Source organism: Macaca thibetana, chromosome 8, assembly GCF_024542745.1.
Source record: "Macaca thibetana thibetana isolate TM-01 chromosome 8, ASM2454274v1, whole genome shotgun sequence".
In the NCBI taxonomy this organism is placed as follows: Eukaryota; Metazoa; Chordata; class Mammalia; order Primates; family Cercopithecidae; genus Macaca; species Macaca thibetana.
In genome coordinates, this window is record NC_065585.1 from 132,423,605 (window position 1) to 132,450,696 (window position 27,092).

A 27,092-nucleotide genomic window follows, 5' to 3' on the forward strand; every position below is an offset into this window, starting at 1 on the left:
TTGGTGGACATTTAGGTTTCCTGTTTCAAAATTTTGCTGCAATAAGTATCTTATAGGTGTATTTTTATGACTCTGAGAGTGTGAAACAATCTTATTTCAGAGCATTAATACTTCACAATTTTTCATTAATCTACATCCTCTTTTGCATTTTTATCATCATATTGTCACATTGCTGCTATTGCTAAAATAGAGAAATTCATAAAATAGTAATATTCCTACTTATTTATAATCATGCTGGATTTTTTACATTTTAAATCTTTTTTTATGTCAACCATTGTTTCATTGACAGATGAATTTAAAGGTCATTCTTTACTACAAGCAGCCAGAGAAGCAGACTTAGCTAAAGTTAAAAAAACACTTGCTCTGGAAATCATTAATTTCAAACAACCACAGTCTCATGAAACTGCACTGGTAAGATTTTATTGTTAATCTGTTCCCTGGGTCTGAAATAATGTAAGCACAAAATATGATTTTCATTTCAGAAACCTTAAAGTAACTTTAGTATCTGAAATGCCATGAATTTGCATTTTAATTTTGGTTGCATTGATTTTTAAACTTAGTTTGGGGGATGATTCTTTTCATGGGTGAGAGAATTGACATTTGCTCAACCTCGATTTGGAAATTGTTTTACCTTTGTCTTCCCAACCTCATTATAATAAATCCACTTTTGTGGCCAGTGCTTTCATAAAATACAAGATACAATTTTCCAATAGAATTTTTTTTTCCTTGTGTTTGCTAGATAAATACTAGATTTCCTTCTGTAGAAGATTAAAGTATATTTTCAGATACTTGCATTATCTTTTTGAGTAATTGTATTCAAAGTACTGATTATATTCATGGTAAAAAATGGCAAGATCATGCATTTTTTGTTTGATACTATGCAAGTTATTCTTAAAACTATCCATGTTTTCTTCAAATGCACTTTCAGAAAGATTTATTTTCTTTGTCATTGACACATTAAGGCTCAGCTAGAGAGTGGTTAGTGATTGCTCCTAAATTCAGAATTTAAGCATATGTGATGCCTGCATCACACACCTTAAGTACACGTAATTAATATTCTTACATATATTTGACACAAGAGGTCAAACCTTAGTCAGTATCTGCATAAAACAACATTAAAAGATTGACCAAACCAAAATAGGCTAACTATAGATACACTTAAATACATGTCTCTCAAAGTAGGGTTGAGATAGATTCAAGCTACACAGTATTATGCTAGGAGATATTCAGAGCCACGGAATAGACCTGACCCACTTTTTTGGAGTATTCATTTTATTTAGTTGTAAGTAGTTTTTTATTTTTAAATTTTAATACAAATATTAAAATGAAGCAGAATAAAAAAGTTGTAAAAATATTATGGTAAAACATAAAATTTCTGAGAATATTTCTTTCTCTAAACCTCTTCAGTTATATCATTTTCTTGCTTATCCTTGGGCATATAAACTTCTCCTGTAGTGGTGGGAGTACCTCTGTAGAAGACCTTGAGAAATACTGACTTGTGTGGCTGATAGCCTAATGAAAGATTGAGTAACTTAGTTATAGATTTCTGCAGCTTTGAAGAGGCATATGTATTATGATGCTTTCCATGGAATATATAGTGAATATTTATTTATTGGCTAAGCCAAAAGAAATAAGATCTCTCTTAATGTTTAACTAAGAGCATAATTTCACCTTGGTTTAAACGCTTATGTTTTGTATTTCCACTATACATAGAAAGAATACAGATCATCTCTGTGATGTAAAACATATACATATGTTCTGATACACTGAGATAACAGTGTTTTAATGGTCAGCAGATGCTGTTCAATTCCAAGAGCTACTGTACATATAGAAGTGTATTTTATTAACTTGGTTTTGTTTACCTTATAGCACTGTGCTGTGGCCTCTTTGCATCCCAAACGAAAACAAGTGACAGAATTGTTACTTAGAAAAGGAGCAAATGTTAATGAAAAAAATAAAGAGTAAGTATAATTGCAGGAAGAGTTGTTCAGTTTCTAAAAAGGAAATGCAATAAAAGAGAGACAATTACCTTTCCTTTTCTCTTTTCTGTAGTTTCATGACTCCCCTGCATGTTGCAGCAGAGAGAGCCCATAATGATGTCATGGAAGTTCTGCATAAGCATGGCGCCAAGGTGAGGCACACACCTGAGCAGAGTGCCAGAGTCTGCACTGAGCAGCCAGCTGCTCTTAACACTGCTTTTCTCTCTCCGATTTTTCTGAAGAAACTAATTTTATAAAGGACTATTAGTTTGTACTTAAATTCATAGATTCTCCTATAAAGCTGATTTAAATCTTGTTTCTAATAAAAAGTTACCTGTTTCTTGATCCTTTAATGTCACCCTTCTATAAAGCAATAAAATGTAGCTACAGTCATTTGAAATAGATTTCAACTTTACACTATTTTCAGTTAATACCATATTAATATATTTTGATAGTCACCATTTGAATAATCGTTTATCAGAAAATAAATTTTGTAAATGATAGCATCAGAATAGCTCTACTTATTCTAACAAACATTTGTGGCCGGGTGTGGTGGCTCGTGCCTGTAATCCCAGCACTTTGGGAGGCCAAGGCAGGTGGATCACGAGATCAGGAGATAAGACCATCCTGGCTAACATGGTGAAACCCCATCTTTACTAAAAATACAAAAACTTAGCTGGGCGTGGTGGCAGGCACCTGTAGCCCCAGCTGTTTGGGAGGCTGAGGGAGTTGAATGGCGTGAACCCGGGAGGCAGAGCTTGCAGTGAGCCGAGATCGGGCCACTGCACTCCAGCCTGGGCAACAGAGCGAGACTCCATCTCAAAAAAAAAAAAATTGTATGCTTTCAAATTTGTAATGATAATTTTCTCACCCTCTACACTAAAGAAATATGACATATTTAATAATTTTTATTGGCATTTTCTGAATGGTATAATCTGAAACTTTGTCAAGCACTTAAGAGAGGAAAGAAGCAAACTGGTTGTTTTTTAGAGGTGACTTGAAATTGTAGATTTTTTTCATGCTCAAGAATGTATATTTCAGAACTGTAGTCTCCAAAGTAGGGTACAGACTCCCTATGGAGCATACAAGATGCCCTATTGGAAAAATCCTAGCATTTCAATTTATAATATTTTTATTTAAGAATAAGTAAATTACTATGCCAGCACTCTCACTAGGTCCATGTGTCAGCCAGTCTGACTCATGTCAGATATCAAGGGTTCCTGAAGAAGAGTGGGACTTGTTAGTATCGAGGGACTGACAGTGGCAAACTCACTCATTTGTTCCCTTTCAGCATATTTTGGCATAGTGGACTTTACATGTGTCCAAATGAGTTGAATTTATGGATATTATCCTAAATGGTAGAACTTTTATAAATATCATACTTGATCAGAGAAGTGACCCTGACAAGGGACACAGGGAGTGTGACCGTGACATGCTTTTATAGCATAAAAAGGTGGTCTGGTTATTTTGTGAAGTAGTATTTTAAGGCGTTGTCATAGTTGTGCTCGTTTTAATGAAAATAAAGGGGTTCAAAATTTGCTAATAGTTCTCTGAGGACAAATGACCATGACTTGTATATGGATACCCTTTAAAAATGAAACATAATCAGATCCTTAAAGGTAAAAGTTGCACACTTTAGGTGAATGATAAAGTAACTGCTTTTTTAAAAGAAACTTTAAAAAATGAAGAGAACATTTTGAAAATAGATTTTTAGAAAATGTTCACTGTTCTGTGATTTTGCTGAAATATGATATAAATGAATCACCCAGCTGTCATATCTACATAATTTAAAAACACAAAAACAGAATTTTCTAACCTGTTCAAAAGTCTTCCTTAATTTGGGTTGAGGGTAGATTTTGAATCTATTCAACACATTGTAAGGCAACACTTCCTAATAACTTTGCAAGAACATCAGTAAAGATGGAATTTTACTATAGAATTTCAATGAAAACCTTAGCATAATTAGTAAATTACATTAAAAATAAGCATTGTGATTGAGTAGGCATAGTTAATAATGCATTTATTTCATTGGCTCCATATATCTGTATGAAATCTTTTCAACTAATACAGCCATTCAAACTAATTATCAAAAATGAACTTAGAGCCATGTGTGGTGGCCTGTAATCACTCCTGTAATCCCAGAGCTTTAGGAGGCAAAGGCAGGAGGATTGCTTGAGGCCAGGAGTTTGACACCAACTTGGGCAACATAGAAAGACACTATCTCTACAACAAAGTAAAATATTAGCCAGTTGTGGTGGTGTGCACCTATAGTCCTAGCCACTCGGGAGGCTGAGGCAGGAGGATCACTTGATCCCAGGAGTTTGAGGCTGCCGTGAGATATGATCATACCACTGCACTTCAGCCTGGGCAACAGAGCAAGACTCTATCTCTAAAGAAAAGAAAAATAAAATGAACCTAAAATTAAACCCTCAAATTCCTAATATCACAATTTTTATAATTTTTTTTAAATGTTTAAACTATAGTCAGTGGGTATTTTCTAGCATTAGTAATTAAAATATGTTTTGGATGGGCGTCATAGCCTATGCCTTAATCCCAGCACTTTGGGAGGCCGAGGCAGGAGGATCACTTGAGCCCAGGATTTTGAGACTACCTGGGCAACATAGGCCGACCCTGTCTCTACAAATAATAAAAAAAAATTAGCCAAATGTGATGGCGCATGCCTGTAGTCTCAGCCACTCAGGAGGCTGAGGTGGGAAAATCACTTGAGCCTGGGAGGTTGAGGCTGCAGTGAGCTGTGATCATGCCACTACACTCTAGCCTGGGTGACAAAGCAGTACTGTATCTCAAAAAATAATAATCATAAAATCTTTTTAAATTTTAATTACTTCATCTCTTTCTCATCCTTCATAAATTCTCTTTGTATAAGTTTTATAATAGTATGGCACTTCTTGGTTATAATTTACAAAGAAATTCATATACATATATTAAGTGTTCTCAAAACTTTTTCACCTAGAGGGTGTGTGATTTAAAAATTTGGATATCACTGCTTTGTTTTTAATTTATGAAATCAAGACAAAGTGGGATAAAAGGGAACAGAGTTCTACCGTTGTATTACCTATTTTGTAGGTACGACTACTGCATTATTATGTAAGTAACACCTTGTTGCTCTTTCAAGCAGAAAATACTAAGCTAAGTGAACTTTCTGCTGCACTTAATGAGTTTTGTACATTTATCATTGACCTGTTTTTGTAAATATCTAATGACATTTGTAATGCTCCTGAAAAATTAGGAATAATGCCCTTCATTTTGGGAAAATAGTATCTGTTTATTGTCTCCCATCAGGCATTTTATTTTATAAAGGTTCAATGAAAAATAACATTACCTTATGACTTGTTCTAGTCAGCCTTTCTCTAGGTCTGTGGTTCTCACTCTTTCTTTGCCCTTCATGTGCACAATGCATTTTCATCAGTAACATCTTAGTTCATCAGTAGGGCATGAATAATTGTGAACAGCCCTGTCAATGATGTAGAAGAACTTCTAGACTTGTGTGTTCACCCTAGTCTTTCCACTATAGTTCAGCTACATTGATAACACTTACTAGTGGGCACTTAAAAAAGAGGAAAGGTATATTTAATCAGCGTTATGAACCCATAGATATCAATTGCTATCAGTAGATATCAAATGCCACAACAACTCCTATTTACTTTTTCCACCATCCCAAGGCAGGATGTTGTTCCTCATGGTTGGTGTATCTGGTGATTAATGTGTTTGTAAAAAACTACCTGTAAGAAACTCATTTAGCTATTGTTGGGCTCCCATTTTTGCTTGTATAGTATTTCTTTCTGAGGGAAATCATGGTTTCTGTATGATTTTCAGGCAACTCATGGTTTCCGTCTGATTCTAGAAGCACCTTCTGAACAAGCAGCACCAGTTTTTAATTAGGATTCAGCCATCTTCCACTGCTTTTGCCACCCTGCTGCCTTCCTCTACTCCTGATAAGTCAATTTCTCAGGCAAGGCAGAAGAATTTGGGATGAAGACCTAATTAAGTAATTTGTCTTCCTTTGACAGAACTTAGTAATATTTTTATAAATCAAAACATTCTTTTGCCCAAAGCCTGATAATACATACAAACTTCAGGTTTGCTGTTAAACTAAATGTATGCCATACATTACCTAGACAAGCATGCTTTTGAGTTTAGAATCCTCCGCTTTCTAGTTTTATGGCCTTGGACTAAATTTCCCTGAGTCTCAATTGACTAATCAGTGATATGTGAAGCAACTTCCCTACAGGTTTGTTTTTTTTTTTAATCAAATGAGCGTATGTATATAAATATGTAGTATAGTGCTTAACACACAGATAATGTTTTGGTTATTTGTGAATATGAGCATTTTTTTCCACATTTGTCTTTTCAAACATGTATGTACTGTGTATTTCCCTTTAATTATCTAAATTTTGTAAGACACATATCTAATCCCTTCATAATTGGGTTTGATCCACTAACTCAATAAATACTGGCATGGAAAATAATCAAGACTGTACTAGACACCGTGGGAAAAACCAGTTTGAAAGTTAATGCAGTTACCAAACTTGACTTCAGTCCCGAATCAATTTAGCATCATTAGTAATGAAGAAGGAAGAGAAAGATAAAAGCCACTTATGAAGGAATAATTGTATTACCTGGAAATGAATTGGGTGTTAGAGTGGACTTTGAAAATAGTGGTGCAATCAATGGAAGTAAGAAAGCTACAGAGAAACACTGGTTTCCTATGCCATGATAATGATTTTCTACTTGAAGTTGATATTATAGAAAGACATTTAATAAAACCAGCAGTTGGAAAGACAACATTAGAGTATAAAAGAGTTTAAGATTAGAAAGATCTACTGATAATTGACATAGTGATTCTATATTTTGGGAGTGAGTAGGGTCCCTGGTAGAGAAAGCATGGAAAGAAGAGAGTTAAGGAAAGATCCTTTGAGGATTGCCCATGTTTATGGAGCAGTGGTGGGAAGAGAAAGCTGGAAGTTCTGTCACACTGTCTGTGGAGTACAGGGGGAGTATGAAGAAGGAGCAGGTGACCAGTGCCATAGAGAGAAATCAAGGCAGACTGGGGCATTTACTTAGACAGTTTTTAAATGAGGGCTTTGGTAGCTTTTGAAGGAGACATTCTAGGGAGATAGAAGTAGAGAGGTATATCAGTTAGGGTCTTGGCAATAAACTGCACACTTAAAGTGGGTAATTTGATGAAAGTTTAATAAAGGAATTATATACAAACATGTGGGCAAGGTTCAAGGAAAGCAGCAAGGAATGAGGTTGTACTAGCAGCAAAGGGGGAGGTGTGATCATCTCTGGTCTGAAGGGACAAGGGAAAGGAGGTTCTTGGCACTGGAAGATGGTAGCTATATGGAAAAGGCCACCTGGCAGCACCTGTAGCCTTTGATCATAGGATGTATCTAATCTTACTCTTCATTGTCCTGCTGTCCTCTATCTCCTCCCAGTGCCCCCCATCTCCTCCCAGTGCCCCCCATCTCCTCCCAGTGCCCCCATCTCCTCCCAGTGCCCCCCATCTCCTCCCAGTGCCCCCCATCTCCTCCCAGTGCCCCCCATCTCCTCCCAGTGCCCATGGCCAAATTCATCAAAACAGTGAAGACCAAAAGAGTCTGTTGATGTGGTTCATAGAAGTGATTTTCTCAGGACCCAGAGCAAGGTGGAGGATGGCTGTGGCTCTAGAGGGGGAAGGGGGCAATATTCAGCAAAACATTATAATGAAAACAAATTGCTAGTAAGGAAAGGAGAGTTATAAAAACATTTGAGCATTAACCAATTCATCTGAAAAATCCTCATTTACTAGGAGTAAACTTTTGTACCTTAAAAAAAAATCAGTAATTTATTATCCTCTGCTTTTTGGGAGTACTATAGAGTCTAAATAGGAAAGACATGAAGATTTTATCCTCCATGTAGCAATTTTTCCTTTATTATGGTTAGTCTGCCCTAGTATTCTGCATTCTATCAGTAGTGAATTGTCTGCTCTCATTATTAAGAAAACTTATGCCCCAACTGCATATGGTATTCAAGAAGTTTAATTCATAAATGCATTTTTTCATATATAAAGCAGAGCTATTTTGTCATTATGTGTATCTGTTAAATACGTGAAACATGAAGGAATTTTTTGACAGTTCATGTTCGTGTGTGTTAATTTGACAGATTGTGTTTAAGAAGATATTGTGACATAATAATTGACATTTAATAGGCTTATTTCTCACATTTAGAAGCAATCACGAGGCTTTGCTCACTTGGGGAGATGTGTCAGCCCATTATAAGAGTTTTATTAATGCTTTTCTAGAGGTAGATTGATAAGTAGATTATTAGCCCAAAGATGTTAAAGTACTTTTAAAGATACTATAGATCTTAAGTATCTTTTACAGTGCAAATAATATCTGAGGTTTCATCATACCAAAATAAAGTCCAAAGGGGCAAGTGTCCCAGAGACATTTTAGTTCTCAGTAACAAACCAACTCAATCTAGATTAAACACAAATGGAAATCTATTTTATACTAATATAAATGTATATTAATATAAATGTGTTTATTACTTCTGTGAGAAACCCATATGGTTATCTCCCAGAAATAATATGTAAGAATTGTAGCTGAGATTCAAAAAAGACCAGAACAAGGAATTTAGAAACTGTTAGGTACATTGGCTGCAATTCTCTATGCCTCTCTCTCCCTGTTTCTCCCTCTTTCCCCACTTCTGTGTCTCTGTCGCTCCCTGTCTCTGTCTCTCTTTCTCTGAGGTTGCATGGTTTCTTTTCTCTGCCAGTGTTTGTTCATCTGCTTCATTCTTCTTTCTGCAGACTGGATTTTTCTGTATTATTTCTCTGTGGCCTAAATGTGGTCTTTTACAACCCATACTTTATGTGTCCTTGGCTTAGAAGTATACCACCTGCAGCTGATAGGGTCTGTCCCGTCTCGGGGATGAAAAAGGGATAATTATGAATAAGACTCACTGTTGAGTACAGGCATTCATTGGATTGGCACCCTCTAGTCTAATCAGTTTTGTTCAGTTTCTTATTTCTTAAGGCATGTGAGCAAGATTAGTACCCCTTGAAACAAGCAAAGATAATCTATGGTATTATAATATATATATATGTAAATCTTTTCAGGGAATTTGATCGTTTCTTTTAAATTTCCACACGAATGTTTACAAATAGTATACCCAAGTTCAGCTAGCAAATCGAAATCTAGTTCCATACTCTGTAGTGAGTTCACAACACATTAAAGGATTAAAAAGCATTTCAAGTAAAATACTGATTACTATGTCAGTATTCTGTTTAACAATTAAAATTGTGTTCATTTGTCTCTTTCATTCCTCACAGGAAGTGCTTTAACTATGCATACCACCGATGATAATGATGAATACTTGTAAAACACCTGTAGAAACATTAGGATCAATTTAAATTATATTTTGATTACAGATAAAGCAAATTCATTTTCAATATTAAGCAACTCTGTAAACACTGGCATTTACCCTTCTTCCTCAATTTCCAGCGAAGGAGGAATGCATTTTGGTTAGATAGAGAACATTTTAGTAGTTCCTAATGTTTGTTCAATATATGGAACAGTATGTCAGAAGTAGTATTTTTTATCACCAGAAGTTATTAATTTGTTGCTCTTGTGAGTCATTCACTTACCAACCATTTTCAAATATCTGTTTATACAAGGCATGGTACTTACTGCTAGGAGGATATATAAAGTTTGAATTTGATCAATATCCTTCTCTTAAGGAACTTAAAATCTAACAATTGTCTAACATAGTCTATTTGACTACTATATGAACTGGAAAGTAGTATATATAGTAAGAGAAGTATAGATCGATTTATATTCTGAGGAATAAACAGTTATTTCTATTGGTGGTCGCAGCCTGGGGAAGATTGGAGAAATTTCATGAAGAAAATAGAATTTCAGCTAGGAATGTTCAGGAATTAAATACATAAATATATATAGACAAAATACAAACAATACGTTTTCAGTAAGGACTGAAAATCGGGGAAGTAAAGAGATTTGTTTATTAAACAGTCAGAAGTCATGATTAGTTAGTCCAAAAGGTACAGAACATGGAAACAATGAAAAGCAAGATCTTCGTATTCTCAGTTGGAGAGTTTGGACTTGGTTCTCATAATACTTGGAGAACCTGTCATTTGTTCTTCTATCACAGATATATTAATGCCTGTTAATTTTTTTATTTGTTCACTTTTACTTTCAATGTGTCATGGTTTGGGGAAAAAAATGCAATGTCACTCTAGCTAAAGAATACAGACTGTTTTCAACTCTCAGCTTACTTGAAATCGCTTTTAGGTTGAGACAAACACATGTTCACAGTTAAAGGTGTAAGTACAGATGTCACAGAACAGTTTGTGATTAATTACCAAATGAGTGATGTAGACAATGATAGCTTTAAGTTTGGGAGAAGTGACCTCAGGATTAGCTGTTTGAGACTAGGCTGTTGACACTGAGTAGAATATTGAAGGATTCCCCTCAGCCATTTTCTTGTGGTCTGCTTGCTGGTTTCCAGAACTGTTGTGGCATTTTTTGAATCATAATTTCATGTCCTAAACATTTTGGGCCAAATGTCATTGTGATTTTATATAGTTTTACTCAGTTATTCATCTTCTGGGAAGTCATTTTTGCTACTCAGATAGAAATAAAAATACATACACTAAGGTTGCAGTCTCTAGATACAAGAAAAAGTGGGAATATGTTTTGCCTCCAGAACTGCCAGACATCCGTTATTCTGACTCCTGAATGGATAGGTCAAGCCAGTCTTAAGCATTTAATTACCACAGTTGAGGTGTAACATTAAATGTAGCAGTCTCTTTATTTGAGACAGTTTCTGTAACCTGGTGAAAATAATCACTTTAGTGCTGAACGTAAAGTATTTTTGGTGACATCAAATCATGTTCCCATGCTTTAACAAGCTGGATTGGGAGTTCCCATAACTGTAATAGAATAAGTTAGTATGTTTCTTACCCAGTTTCCAGAAAAATGTTGATGATTTGAATGTTCACAATTTTAGGTTTTTCTTCTGTGCTGAAGAAGTAACAAAGAAATCAAAACTCCAGTTAGTTTGGCAGCTTGTGTTTTCTACTGATAAATGTTAATGGCTGTGCTTTTTTGTTGCTGTGTATCAGCAGTCATTTTTCTTCTGGCAAATGTGAGAGTTAAATATATTAGTATATTATATATTATATTAGTATTTCATGGGAGTTTTTTTCTTTTCTTAATCTTGTATTTGATGGGTGTACACAAATGCTTTAAATAATCAATCAGCATATAATTGAGAATTTACTGTGTACCTTTAGCAGGACCTTTCTAGAGGACCCGGAAAGTCTGTCTGTAACATGCACTTATATTCTCAATAACCTTAGTTTAACTCAAACAAAAACTACCCCAGTATTAAATTTTATAAGACAGTTAAGTGCTAAATTGACATAGATGTTCAGAAAAGGAGTAATCAAAGTCTTCAAGAAATCAAGGAAGACTTCTTGGAGATGAGGAGACTTACACTGGATCTCAGAAGCCAGAAAGGCAGAAAGAAGGGTTTCTCTGAAAAGAGCAGCAAGCACATGAACATGGACTTTGGTCTGACTGGAGTAGAGGGTGCTGATTAGGGTCTGCTGGAAGATAAGATGAGTCAGGTTTGACCAGGTTAAGAACATGATCCCAGTGTTTCACATTGTCTTAAGCAGTCTCACAATTAGCTAAATGATTCTTCTTCCTGTGTGTTAACTCTTCAAAGCTTTAAAAAGGAGTGTTTGAATCCTCAAATCATTTTCTTGATTAAATGTGCTTGTAATTCAGTTAAGATAGTATAATTAGCTTTATTATCTAAATTAGAAAAGAAATATAATCAACTACTTTGAGAGTCTTCGCTTACATATTCTGTTGTCTTTATATTCTGGGGAAAAGTTTGGTAAAATCCATTCATTCAGAAGAATTTGGTGAGCGTCTTCATTGTGGCAAGCAGTAAATACCAGACCAGAGTTGCTCCCTCCATAGACCTTACAGTCTAGTAGTTGAAGGGAGTAGCAGGAAATGAGAAATAGTCAGGAAAATGGTCATTCAGGGAACAGACGGCATGTTGTAATTTTCAGTAAGGTGATCAGGGAAGGGTAACTAAAAAGAAGATAGTTCTTCAGAATCAGTGAGCAAAAGTTAATAATATCTATGAGACTTTTTAAAAGCTTTGAAAGTTGATTGTTTTCATACGAATGTATTTTCTAAGATGTAAAAGGAAACTAAACTAGATGCTTAATTCCATGTGCCCACCGAATGGTTTTTCAGATGAATGCACTGGACACCCTTGGTCAGACTGCTTTGCATAGAGCCGCCCTAGCAGGCCACCTGCAGACCTGCCGCCTTCTGCTGAGTTACGGCTCTGACCCCTCCATCATCTCCTTACAAGGCTTCACAGCAGCACAGATGGGCAATGAAGCAGTGCAGCAGATTCTGAGTGGTGAGTTAAAATAGACCAACAGGGCTTTTTATGTTTTCTCTTCCATTCCTGCTGAAATACACAGACAAACTTTGCAGTGTTTACTTTGCCTGTAGATTTTCTCATGCCTTTTCTTGCAATTTAGCCTGTGGCCTTCCCCATCTCCCTTTTTAGGTAGGGTAAGTTAGGTGTCATGGGAAGGAAGCAAATACAGCTTTTAATTTTTTTAGGTTTAAATTGAAAACCTGACTCATGAGTGTTCTGATCAAAGATGACTTAAAACTCATATAAACAGTGTGGAATTATGGTAGCTATAAAATCTATCAAATAGAGAAAATTATAAATGATTCATATGGTAATGACATTTAATTAATTGTTCTTACCTGTGTAATGTTCTGACATACTTTTAAAATTCTTCATGACACTATTATAAAATTATCTTTTCTCTTTCTGGCCTTAATATATTTATAGGCCTGGCGTGGTGGCTCACGCCTGTAATCCCAGCACTTTGAGAGGCCGAGGCGGGCAGATCACGAGGTCAGGAGATCAAGACCATCCTGGCCAACATGATGAAACCCTGTCTCTACTAAAAATAGAAAAATTAGCTGGGCGTGGTGGCACATGCCCAGCTACTTGGGAGGCTGAGGTAGGAGAATCGCTTGAACCCGGGAGACGGAGGTTGCAGTGAGCCGAGATCATGCCACTGCACTCCAACCAGGGTGACAGAGCAAGACTCTGTCTCAAAAAATAAATAAATAAATACATAAATAATAAAAATACATATATATAAAATCTTGCCAAATGTTTCAGTGTCTGCCTGGTATGGTGTTAGATATTTTAAACATAAACTGGTAAGAAAATAGATATTGGCTTCCTAAGTCCCAAAACTAGAGGAAGTAACACAGTCTACCTACTGACAAAATGATGAACTATAATCAAAAGAAATTTAGTGTAATTAACCTCTTTCCGAACCGTTTAATTTTGTCTGTGAATTATATCTGCTGTGGAATGAAATGACAAACCAGAAGAGTAAAATGTAGAAGGCTGTAGACTAGGAATCAGAAGTTCTGGTTACTTTTTTCTACCTACAGTCTGGTAGTTCTTAACTCTATCAGGTGCAGTGCCCGCTTTTTATAAAGAATGTCTTATGACATCTTCTTTAATATTCATAAGTGAAATTCATAGATAGTATGACCTAACTGTATAGGGACCTTTCCAGAAATCTATATAAATGCCCTAACTAGGCTGGGCGCAGTGGCTCACGTCTGTTATCCCAGCACTTTGGGAGGATGAGGCAGGTGGATCACGAGGTCAGAGTTCGAGACCAGCTTGGCCAACATGGTGAAACCCCCATCTCTACTAAAAGTAAAAAAATTCGCCAGGTGTGGTGGCGCGTGCCTGTAATCCCAGCTACTTGGGAGCTTGAGGCAGGAGAATCGTTGGAACCCGGGAGGCGGAGGTTGCAGTGAGCCAAGATCGCGCCACTGCGCTCCAGCCAGCCTGGGCAACAGAGCGAGACTACATCTCAAAAAAAAAAAAAAAAAAAGCCCTAACTATAATATAAAGGGAAAATTACAATAAGTTACAATAAAATAATTTATAATTCTTATGTAAATAGATTGGACATGACTGTATTAGAAGACAAAACATGACCCCACAAATTTCTACAAGGACCCCAAGAAATACAGGCCAGTCAGTTCGCTGGGCGTGCTGGCGGGCTCTTGTAGTCCCATCTACTCGGGAGGCTAAGGCAGGAGAATTACGTGAACCTGGGAGGCGGAACTTGCAGTGAGCTGAGATCGCGCCACTGCACTCCAGCCTGAGCGACAGAGCGAGACTCCGTCTCAAAAAAAAGAAAGAAATACAGCCCAGTCGAGAATCACTGCTATATGATGCAACAGGGACCCTTCCAGAGCTTGTAGAGATCATGATATGTGTTTGTTATTATAGGTAGATCAGAGCTAAATAGCATAATAAAACTAATTGTACAACATTGTGAAAACTATTGATGAGGATTTATTTTCCTCATGCTAGGTCGTTCGTAGATAGGGATCATTCTACTTCAGCTTTAATGGTGATCTTTAGGCGGGAAGATTTAGAAGGAAATCTATCTAGCGTGTCTTCACTATCAAAATAAGATCCAGCTGAACAAATGAAATTTCCTATTATAAATAAGATCCAGCTAAACAAATGAAATTTCCTGTTATAAATTTCAAGTATGAACTCAAAAAAGAAAAAAAAAAAGACTTTGACTTCCTGTTTCTATAGAGTGATAGAACATTTGCTTAAAGAAGATATTACTCCTTGCCTAGGAAATATTTCTTCCCTCTCAGTAAATTCTAATAATTTCTAAAAGTTGTTTATTTTGTTAAAATTTCTAAATTTTCTCATTTTACTGAGAATCACTTAGTACCGAATTTTAGTTTTTGTACGTTTTAACCATAAATCAGGCAAACACATAGCTTTGCATCAAATTATGTGCATAGTTTTTAGAGATAATTAACAAAATGGGGAAGAAACTATTGAATAAATCAAGCATATTAGATCCATGTAATGCTTTTAAAATGTCTTCTAACTGAATGCAGTTAGAATATATGAGTTCTCGCAAAAGATAAAACTAAATACTGAATACAAATGAAATATTTTTCTTCGATTATTTTGATAAATCTGCTTTAAAATTGATTTTTGAAATAAGACATTATATAAGTAATTAAATGCTTAATTTGGAACATGCAGAACTTTTTCTTTTTAGTTTAATTCTTTATTGAGCTGGAAAGCTAATACAAACAAAAAATACATATAGGAAAATTTTGCCATCCAAAAGGTTATTTATTTTTTTTTTTTGTAATGGGAATTGTTTCTTATTTGAAATAGGATATAAGTTTTTAAACTAATATTTTTACCAGGAATTTGTATGTCTCCGTAGACTATGGACCATGCATTAGCTGAACTTTTTAGTTATCATTTAGTAATCCAATATCAGGTTATATCTATAATGACTTCTGAAAGAATGTATTAATATCAGTCAAATAAGATGTATATTCTGGATAATATTTTATGAGATTCACTTAAATACACTTGTTAATACCAGATGTTAGATCTACTTTAGAAACCTGCACTTTCAACTTCCAAGTCTGTAATTGCCAGAGTTTACATTAATAAACTATTCATTATAAACTGCTGGCAATATTTATGTCAAAACTAACATCAATGTAAAGAAAACAAGCAGCTTTTTATGAATTAGCACTTTAAAACATTATTTCAAAAGATTTGATTTCTTTCTCTAGACTTGCTCTTTCCAATATGGTAGCCACTAGCTACATCTGGCTACATTTAAACTAATTAAAATTAAATAAAATGGAAAATCCTTCCATTAGTTACACTAGCCACATTTCAGGTATTCAGTAGTCACACATGGCTAATGGCTACCATAATAGCACAGATAACACTATTTCTAGCACCACAGACAGTTATTTTGGTCATTTAAGTTCGATCTTGACCTGAATTCTTGTGATTGTATAACCCAGTGTGGGAAAAGCATTACTTTCATCTACACAGTGAAGATTAGGCTTATGATAGCTAAATTAAACACTGAAACACCATTTACAGTGGCACATTGAAATAAGCCACTAAGACCTGTTGCCAGTCCAATAGTCTAACACTGACCAAACTACCAGTCTATAAAAGATGTTTTTAAAAATAGGCTGCCTTCTAGCGCTTCCAACTTTTTAAAAACTCTAATGAGTCAGAATAAGATTGGAGACAAAGTAAGAAGCCCATCTTTAATCTCTGATTCTAGGTGACTATAATTTCATGTTCTACAGGCTGAGCATGGTGGCTCACTCCTATAATCCTTGTACTTTGTGAGGCTAAGGTGGGAGGATTGCTTGAGCTCAGGAGTTCAAGACCAGCTTGGGCAACATGGTGAAACCCTGTCTCTACAAAAAAACTTTTTAAAAATTAGCCGGGTATGGTGGTGCATGCCTGTGGTCCCAACTACTTAGGAGGCTAAGACAAGAGGATCGCTTGAGCCCAGGATTTCAAGACCAGCCAGGGCAATATACTGAGACCCCGTCTCTAAAAAAAGAAAGAACTAAACAAATACATAAATAAATGTCATATAAACAAACCCAGCATACTTATAAAGAATTTTACTAATATAGTACTTTGCATACCAGCTACTCTTTCACTCATGTTCCTTTTTTAATTTCATTTTTTATATCTTTTTAAATTGTGCATCACTTTGTACAAAGTTCCTGGGCTGTATATAAGTCATTTCATCTAATAACATTTTTCACATTAGTTCTAAAAATAAGTCTATCCTAGGCCTATTCAAGGTTTATAATAGGTGCAGGTCTTTAAAGTCTATATAGTAATTAACCAATGTTTTAAACATCTTTACTTTCTCTTCTTTAACCAGGACTAATAATTCTTTTCTCGTAGTTCCAGAAGCATTCTTATATTTGCTTAAGACTTTTTGGTTGATTGGAAAATTATACTCTTTAGTAGACAGTCTGCATCAAGATATGTGTTCCAATTTCAAATAGTTCTTAGATTTCAAAAATTTAGCCGTATTAAATGTATCCTTAAAGTGCTATCATCTAAAAATACTGTCATAACTCTATATACATAAAATAATTGTCTCTTTATTTTGTTGAAATGATAAACTAAAAATATTACCTGTAGATATTGAAAGGACATATCAGTGAATTTTGTCAATTCCAGAATCACTGTCACAGAGACATAATATACACACAGCATCTTACCTATAAATGCAGTAGTGTATGTGCACACTTATAATGGAGACTAATGAGACATGAAAGAACAGAATAAGAGCAGCCAAAAAAAGAGCTGATTTGACAGACACATTGAGCCCAGTACATAGTGGAAATCAGTCCAGCAAATGCTTTCAGAATGTTCTGTGTGAAAAGGAATATAAAGATGAGCGAGATTTGGTTCCTTTCCTCGACAGTTCCGCAAACTAAAATGTAATATCACTCTTTAAAATAATTCAAAGATTTACTTTGTTATGTGAAACACTGTCTTTTTCCCTCCCTTAACCTCAGCATTCTACCTGCTATTATGATCAAATAAGTAGTTTATCTTTTACTGAAGAATCGTCATAACTTATTCTGTGAAAGCCACTCTCTCCTGAAATGTAAAACCTCTTCATAGCATCACTTGATCTTCCCACTTGGACAGTGGGCTCAAAATAGATGTCTGACCATAAGGTAATGCGGTCTTAGATCTGAAAGGTTTTCAGCACTCACTTGCTAAGGGCAAAAACGGAGCTGTTACATGATTTGTCCAAAGTTGTAGATTATAGAGCCCAGTCTAAAATGTAGGCCTCCTGGAGTGCCATCCTTTTGTGTTACGTCTGTGTGCTCATTCTAAAAGCCACACTTCATGTACATAAACATACTTTTGGTTGACATAGTATAAATTGTTTTCTTTAAAAACTTACTTTATTTGGGTCAATGTGAAATGAATTTTCAGTTTATTTATATTGGATTAATCAAAATAATAACTCATTTGTTAGCCTCTACACCTAACAGCTCAATTTAATTATATTCTATTTAGCATTGCTATCATACCTCCAATTATACAAACATTGAAAGTTGCATTTTCCTAAAGCCATTCAATAAATGTGAATTAAACAAATGTCTGTATTTAGTAGCCCTTTTCTGCTCACTGATTATACTTGATGATTCTGACTCCAAGATGATTCTGACTTTAAGAGTAGTACATTGAGACTACAAGAAAAATCAAGGCTGGGTGCAGTGACTCACATCTGTAATCCCAGCACTTTGGGAGGCTGAGGCAGGAGGATCACTTGAGCCCAGGAGTTTGTGACCAGCCTGGGCAACACGGTGAAACCTCATCTCTACAAAAAATACAAAAATTAGCTGGGCATGGTGGTGTACACCTGTGGTCTCAGCTATTCGGGGGCTGAGGTGGGGAGGATTGGTTGAGCCTGGAAGGTTGAGGCTACAGTGAACTGTGATTACGCCACTGCACTGCAGCCTTTGTGACAGAGCAACTGTCTCAAAAAATAAATACATACATACATACATACATAGAAAAAGTAAACATTAAGTACTGAAAGTTGTGTGGCTTCCCTAGGTTTATATAACAAATTTATGGCAAAGGTGTGCTACAACATTTAGTAAAACCAAACTAAATGATTTTCCCTCCTGAACTACTTTGCAATCCCTTAAGAACCATTTTTGTTTCCAAAATGAATGCAGTTGGAATATTTGAGTTTGGAGATATATATATATATATATATGTGAGTTCTTTCCTTCCTTTTATGCAGAGAGTACACCTATACGTACTTCTGATGTTGACTATCGACTCTTAGAGGCATCTAAAGCTGGAGACTTGGAAACTGTGAAGGTAAGTCAGTGCCCTTAATATCTGGGATAGCACTGTTGAACTTTGCTAACCAATTCATTTTTAAGCTTCTAAGTGTATCTACTCAAATACAAGCAGTAAAAGGATGAACAGAGTCATGGGCAGGAAAAATCTGTACTACTACTAAGGAATTCCCGGTATGTGCCTTATATTTATAAAACCATTTATATGTATGTGTGTGTGTGTGTATATATATAGTTAGATAGATAGATAGATGGATATATACATACACACACACATATACATGGTTTTTAGTAATTTTTCTTCAGGTTACATGAAAGCTCTTTTAATTTCACTTACATTAATTAAAGTGTTACTATTTTTGGCCGCATTCACAAAATAAATAAACTGGATCGAGCCCAGACATTAGCAGGATGACATTTGAAACAATATTTCTTGATCTTTTCTCAGAGATTCACACATTTATTCTAGGAAAGCATTCCTGTGATCCCTCAACATTGGAATTATTCATATGCAGAAGATAGATTTTTTTTCCCTGCGTAGCTCTACTTGCTTAGAAAATTTTATCAGTCTGTATTTGTGGTATAGAAACAATGGTTGTGGTTTTATTTTTTTTCAAATATAGTTATATTCTAATACTGAGTATGCTTTTTTAAAACACGCGTTTCCCATCTATAATCATTCACTTAGGGATGAAGTTAGCAAAAGTTTTTTTGTTTGGAGGTTGTTCTTTTGGGGTTTGTTTTTTGTTGTTTTTTAAGAGCCAGGGTCTTGCTGTATTGCCCAGGCAGGCCTCAAACTCCTGGTGCTCAAGCAATCCTCTTGCCTTACCCTGCCTGCTATCCACGTAGCTGAGACTACAGGCATGCACCACTGCACCCGACTTTGCCTTTATTTTTATAGAAAAGTTAATAGCGAATTTGCTATTGACAGTCATAGTACTTTTTTACGATGTACTGTCAACTTTGTCACCTCTTCTTAAGCAAACTTCGTTTTTGCGATTTTAGCAAACTAATTTTAGCCTTCTTGATAACATATACTGGTTGAAAGTGACGGTAAACACATTCTGAGCTCTGTTGCCTAGAAATTTTATTTTTGTTTTGATATGTGGGCACTTCCAGGATCACTTCCAACTTAAAATAGTATCTAAGTTATTTAAAGAACAATAGTAAATTTTAGTTGTGATAGCCACTAGGGAGAAATTTTTATATTGTCTTAAATCTAAAACTATATATTTTTTCTTAAAAATACTTCACTTGAAATGTATTCTAATAAAAGAAAATTCTTAAAGATGAAACGATTAGGCTTCCTTTCAGAACATGATCATCTCGGTGCCAGAATTGCTCTATGTGCTTATTATAATTAATACATACTTTATTTTTAAAGTGCACAGTTTTAAATTCCATGTGTTTTGTACATGATAGGCAGATATATACTACAGCGTTTAGGTCTCTTAAACAATCCATTCACAGTGAAGGCCAAATTTATTTTGATTTGTGGAATGGAAGTAGCAAAAGTAAACAAAGCAGCACAAATTGAGAGAGAATTAGGCCTGATAAATTTCTTCTCCAAGAGACTTTAGAAAGTATTAGAATTGAGGTATTAGAAGAACAGGCTGCCTGCTGAATAAAGCATTTGAAATTATGAAAAGTAGGTAGGAAGGATGTAAAATTACGTTGGCATTCGAAAGAAAACTGAAACAGATAAAGAATTTCTAAATCTTAAAAATCAAATATTTAATAAGCAGGATGGGCTTCTATTTCTGTAGCCTCACAAATTGAGTTGTGTTTCATTCCCTACTTATTCCTATTTTGTCAGTATTCTCTGCTAGAAGAATAATAGAGTTAATTTAGAATGTGAGAACCAGTGGGGGAAAGCAGCATTAGGAAGAAGCTTCAATCATGTCAGACTCCATAGAGGGTGTTTACTGTCAATTTTTGCATCTTTTCTTTTTGAGTTATGTATTAATTTATTCATTTTTATTTAATTTGTCAATTGTGCTATTTATATATTAATATAGCCACAGACTCATTTGTCATGAAAAGATATTTGACCTGGCCAGATGACAATGGCTCTTCAGATTTTAGAGGCTGGTGCATTTCTGTATGGAGTTGATGAGATTGTGAACTTGCCCTTACCACCCAGACTCCTTCCTGTCGTGTGAAAATTACACCACTTTAAAAGAGCTTGTTTTTATCCTACCTGTGTGAAAGCTTCTTGTCTTAGTCTATTTGTGCTGCTATAAAAAAAAATACCATAGACTGGGCGATTTCTAAGCCATAGAAATTTATTTCTCTCAGTTCTGGAGGCTAGGAGCGGGTACTGGTTCCAGATCCAGGTACTGGTAGGCTTAGTGTCTGGTGGGGACCCTGTCTGTCTGCCTTCAAGGTGGTGTCTTGTGGCTGCCTCTTCTGGAGGGGGCACATGCTGTATCCTCACGTGGCAGAAGGCGGAAGAGCAAAACGGCCAAATGCTGTGTGAAGCCTCTTTTAGAGAAAGGCCTTAAGCCCACATTCAGGAGGGAAGAGCCTGCATGACCCAGTCACCTGCTTACCTCTATTGCATTGGAGATTAAGTTTCAACATGAATTCCAGAAGGACACAAACGTTCAACCCGTAGCACTCCTACTTACTCTATCCGTAGAAATCTTTCAGGTTCTTAATTTCTATGTAATAATAGCTTATTACAGTGGCGGAAGTGGTAGCAAAATTAGTGAATGCCTGAAAATCCCCAAAGACCCTGCAATCATCCTTTATAGCCTAGAGCATGCATGCTATTGTCTGCTCCTCTTTATTTGCTTTTTCTAATTTTCATTGCCTTTCTTCTGATCATTTCCCTCAAGTTGGATAATTAGGAAAGTAAGCAATGATACATGATGTAGCACAAAGACCAGGAGGTTAAAAATCAGTAAAGCAGGGTTTGAGTCTTTATTCTACCCCTTACCAACTATTTGAAAAGGATGTCACTTAACCTTCATCCCTGATTTATTTATCTGTAAAGTTAATTTATAAATTAACCTCCATCCCTGGTTTGTTATCTATCAACTTCATAGATAATAATTTCCTCACTGAAAGAATATGATACTCTTTTTTTTTTTTTTTTTTTTTTTTTTTTTGAGACGGAGTCTCGCTCTGTCACCATGCTGAAGTGTAGTAGCACGATTTCGGCTCACTGCAACCTCTGCCTCCCAGGTTCAAGTGATTCTCCTGCTTTAGCCTCCCAAGTAGCTGGGACTACAGGCGTGCACCACCATGCCCAGCTAATTTTTGTAATTTTAGTACAGACGAGGTTTCACTATGTTGGCCAGGATGGTCTCGATCTCTTGACCTTGTGATCTGCCCACCTTGGCCTCCCAAAGTGCTAGGATTGCAGGCGTGAGCCACCACGCCCAGCTGATATTCTTTATAAACTGTAAATTATTATTCAGCTATTATCATTACTCACTTACTACCACCGGTGATACAGTCTTTCATTCCTTACGTGGCATCCTGCTGCTTTGTAAACAAATTGAGCTTACAATTTAGATTGTGCTGAAATTGAAGCATTCAGAGAGAGATAAGGAGACACCGAAGAGATTAGGGGGACATCTCTGAAAGAGATGGAAGTAAAGCCCAAAAACTAGGGTATGATTAAAAAACCAGTTTAACTTGTAAAGGTAAGCAAACATTGCCCCAAAAGTCAAGTAAAGACCTGTTGACTACATAGCTTTGCTGTAGTCAATCAAAAGACCGAGGGAGAGGCCCAGGCAGAAAAATAATTTTTCCAGAGCCTTTTTGCTCGCTTGACTCACATTAGAGAAGACAAGAGCTCTCTAGTTACATAGTCAACTGAGGTTGGTGTTAGCACAAGCAGGTGTGCCATGACAAACAGTATAGCGTATCTCGGGGAGGAAAGACAAAGATAAAACGGTAAGGCAGTGTTTGCATTGAAAATGCTTGCTTTATTGTGGGTTTTTCTATTTGATTCTGATTTTGGTCAGGAAATGTTGAAAAACATTGATTTGCTCTGTATATAATAAATATTTGTAGTCACTGTAAAGCGTAGTGCTGATTTCTAGACATTTGTATTGTTTAATCTTTGGAAATAAATATTGATTAGAAAATTATAATTTATTTATCCAAGATGTTGCACTATTTTGGGGCAAAACCTGTGAATAAATAGTAATGTTTGTTTTGTGTTTGTCTCTGTGTGTGTACCACGAAAGCAACTTTGCAGCCCTCAAAATGTGAATTGTAGAGACTTAGAGGGCCGGCATTCCACGCCCTTACACTTCGCGGCAGGCTACAACCGCGTGTCTGTTGTAGAGTACCTGCTACACCACGGTGCCGATGTCCATGCCAAAGACAAGGGGTACGTGTTAGAAGTTAGCTGTTTGGGAGTCATTCTCTTCATGCTTAAAAAAATTTTAATATTTTTGAAGTCTTAGATTTTTTCTTTATTAAAAAAGGAATCCTCATTTTTTTGTTTAAAACATAAATTAAAACATAGAAATGTCACGCCTGTAATCCCAGCACTTTGGGAGGCCAAGGCGGGAGGATGAACTAAGGTTGGGTGTTCGCAACCAGCCTGACCAACATGGAGAAACCCTGTTTCTATTAAAAATACAAAATTAGCCGGGTGTGGTGGTGCACGCCTGTAATCCCAGCTACTCGGGAGGCTGAGGCAGGAGAATTGCTTGAACCCAGGAGGTAGAGTTTGTGGTGAGCTGAGATTGCTCCGTTGCACACCAGCCTGGGCAACAAGAGTGAAACTCTGTCTCAAAAAAAACAAAAACAAAACAAAACAAAACAAAAAACAGAAATGTGCCAGGCGCAGTGGCTCACGTCTGTAATCCCAGCACTTTGGGAGTCCAAGGCGGGCGGATCACCTGAGGTCAGGAGTTTGAGACCAGGCTGACCAACGTGGTGAAACCCCGTCTCTACTAAAAATACAAAATTAACCAGGCATGGTGGCACGTGCCTGTAATCCCAGCTACTCGGGAGGCTGAGGCAGGAGAATCGTTTGAACCCGGGAGGTGGAGGTTGCAGTGAGCTGAGATCACACCATTGCACTCCAGCCTGGGCAACAAGAATGAAATTCCGTCTCAAAAAAAAAAAAAAAAAACAAACATAGAAATGTACAGTATAGAAAGTGAAAATTTCCTGTCAGCCCACCTCCTGCTCAGAGATACAGCATTAAAATGTTGAATGTATTCCTCCAGGTACTGTAAATGCATAGACTTGTCTGTGTGCTGTGGTGGTGGTAGTGGTTTTTAACACAAATGGTGGTACCATCCTATACGGTCTGCTTTGCAGTTTACTTTTTCCACCCAATAGTGTATCTTGAATAGTGTTCCCATATCAGTACTTAGTAGTCTCATTCTTTTAATGTTTGTATATAGTATTTTATTGCATTATATAAATTTTGTTTTTTGTTTTGTTTTGTTTTTGAGATGGAGTCTCATTTTGTCACCCAGGCTGGAGTGCAGTGGCGCGATCTCAGCTCAATGCAAGCTCCGCCTCCCGGGTTCACACCATTCTCCTGCCTCAGCCTCCCGAGTAGCTGGGACTACAGGCACCCGCCACCATGCCCAGCTAATTTTTTGTATTTTTAGTAGAGATGGGGTTTCACTGGGTTAGCCAGGATGGGCTTGATCTCCTGACCTCGTGATCCATCCACCCAGGCCTCCCAAAGTGCTGGGATTACAGGCGTGAGTCACCACGCCTGGCCTTATATGAATGTTTTTATATAGTCTGTAAGTTATTGTTTATTCTTCTTTTTTGCTATTAAAAATGTATAGTCTCTTCTAAAAAGAAGTCATCCATCCCAAAGTCATCAGTATTCCTAGAAGCATAATTTTATTTTTACTAATTCAGATACTCTATATTTCATGTTAGTTTGTTAAATTATTTTAATTTGTCTAGACAAAGCCTAAGGCAGCTACTTAGAAATGTGAGAAAGATATTTTAACTAATAGGAATTCCCGTGTTGTGAGTTAATTTCACATCATCTCAAAATAAGCCAATAGCTTTCTGTGTAATTACATAGCAGTGCACAGTAGAATTAAACTGCACGATTTAGGCCTCATTGAACTATTATGTATTTATTTATCTTTTAAAAGGGACACATCAGACATGAATATTCACTAACAATATCACTAGTGCTTTCAAAGTGTTACAGTGTATTGGAGAGCAAGCAGCATTTGCTTCTATTGCTCATTTTAACACTTAGCATATTTCATCCCAAAACTAAAAAAAAAAAAAAATGCACTCAATACTTTGCTTCTGCCATGTGTTAAGTTCGACATTTTGTTCTTTTGATGCACTCTTTTGTGGGAGCATCTTTTTGTCCTTTTAGAATGTCAACTGCTTACTGATCAGAGCTTAGACTCCTCTCAGAATAGTTTGCCCGTTTCTTATCTGAGTAGCACTTACAGTTGACATCATCATTTTTCTCACTGAATACTTTTCTGAATTACCTGGATTGTGAATTTTCATTGTTTGGTACCTCAGTATTTAAACCTGTGCACGGAAGTCACCACTGAATCACCACTATGATTAAACCACTATGATTCAATCACCACTATGATTTAAATAACTTTTTACCAAGATAGAACTTGCCTAAATAAGTTAATTGCATTATATTTTTTATAAGTAAGCATACAGTTTTCATTAGTAAAACTCATAAAGATAAGGATTGCTGTGAGTATATATCCATCCCCAAGAAACTTAGGAAAAAGTCTTTACATTGAAAGGACATTTTTGAAATTACTACTCCTTATTTACAAATGGATAACTATATCTTAAAGAACAGAGGTGGGTGTATTTCTTTTTGAGCAGTGTTCAGTATAGTCAGTACCGTAGAAGAATGGTAGTATTTTTATTATAAGAATCATTTTAACTCAAAGATTTGTTTTATAACTTTAAAATAATTTTCTTTTGTTTAGTGGCTTGGTGCCCCTTCATAATGCCTGTTCATATGGACACTATGAGGTGGCTGAGCTTTTAGTAAGGCATGGGGCTTCTGTCAATGTGGCGGACTTATGGAAATTTACCCCTCTCCATGAAGCAGCAGCTAAAGGAAAGTATGAAATCTGCAAGCTCCTTTTAAAAGTATGTAGTTTAAAAAGTTATGAAATATAGACTAATTGTATTTATATTTTGGTTGTTACTTGAAAGTAAGTTGGGGTATGTTATTCTATTAAGAACAATACTGCTGTAAAGACTGCTCTCATTTTCTATTTCCCCGAAGACTGTTTATGTGATACGATACATAGCTTAATATCTGAAATGGTTTGATTAAGTCCATGTCATAAAAATTCATCAAAGTAGGTTTTACAAAGAGCTGAAATAGTTTGCATTGCTTATCTAGTACTTATAGTATTAATAACAGAAAAAATTGTACAGGAGAAACAAGCTTTTCAATCTAGTTGGTTTTTTTTTCCTTGTTGGCTATTTTATTATTGTTAACTAACTCATTCTTCATTAGTAAACATTAAACATTGTATCTTTTAAGAACTTATTTTAATAACAGATTTTTATTAAAATATAAGATAATCTCTAGACAAAGTTGTTCATATAGATTTGAGATACATGTAAAAGAGTAAAAACTAGTAGTTATATGAAACTAACTATAATTTATGCTCACTTTAAGTTAAAGTATATTTTTAAAAAATGACCAGATGTGTATTTATGAGATTTTCTCTTGCTTTTTTTTAACTACAGAAAAAAAAAATTGATGTGTTTAAATAAAATTCTTCTCCCTTCACTTTTATGATATCAAATATGTTCTTATGAATCTTGAGAAAAACACAGTATCTGATACTCATTTTTATTATCACTGGTTGGTAAGAAATAACTTCCAAGTCATTGTGAATCCATTGTCCAACTTGACTTACAACTAATTTCCGCAGTGAGCCCACTACAGTTTGTGGCCAACCTATAATAAAAATTACTGACTTCTATTTACTTTATTTAATAGATATTGGTAATTAAACTTTTAAAATCTCTAATTTTAATACCTTTATATCTAATTTCATGGTAGATGTTAAGACTTAGGATAAAAATATTAAAAATATTACCAAACTTTATTCTTACTAATTCTAAAGATGGCCTTTAGAATTAAGTCCTTTTTTACCAGTGTGTCTTACTCTCTTCTTTTTCATACCTACCGAGTATCTTTATGTAATTGAATCTGGTCAAAATTAACATCCATGCTATTCTTCAAAGTAAAATAGGTTTCCAAAGACAACTTGGAATCAGAGAAAAAGTATATTAAACAAGTTATCTCAAAGATACTTAACAGTCT

General features: G+C 35.7%; 1 protein-coding gene across 2 annotated transcripts in view; it reads left to right on the top strand.

Annotated features, from left to right (window-relative positions):
- The window catches only part of TNKS (tankyrase), a 227,929-nt gene that overhangs the window by 153,143 nt on the left and 47,694 nt on the right, over window positions 1–27,092 (top strand). For both annotated transcript variants that reach the window (XM_050801078.1, XM_050801079.1), the window contains exons 9-15: window positions 290–411; window positions 1,870–1,961; window positions 2,053–2,131; window positions 12,281–12,452; window positions 18,748–18,827; window positions 23,011–23,156; window positions 25,732–25,897. In XM_050801078.1, coding sequence (XP_050657035.1) covers window positions 290–411; window positions 1,870–1,961; window positions 2,053–2,131; window positions 12,281–12,452; window positions 18,748–18,827; window positions 23,011–23,156; window positions 25,732–25,897 — 857 coding nt within the window. The remainder of the gene's footprint in view (window positions 1–289; window positions 412–1,869; window positions 1,962–2,052; window positions 2,132–12,280; window positions 12,453–18,747; window positions 18,828–23,010; window positions 23,157–25,731; window positions 25,898–27,092) is intronic.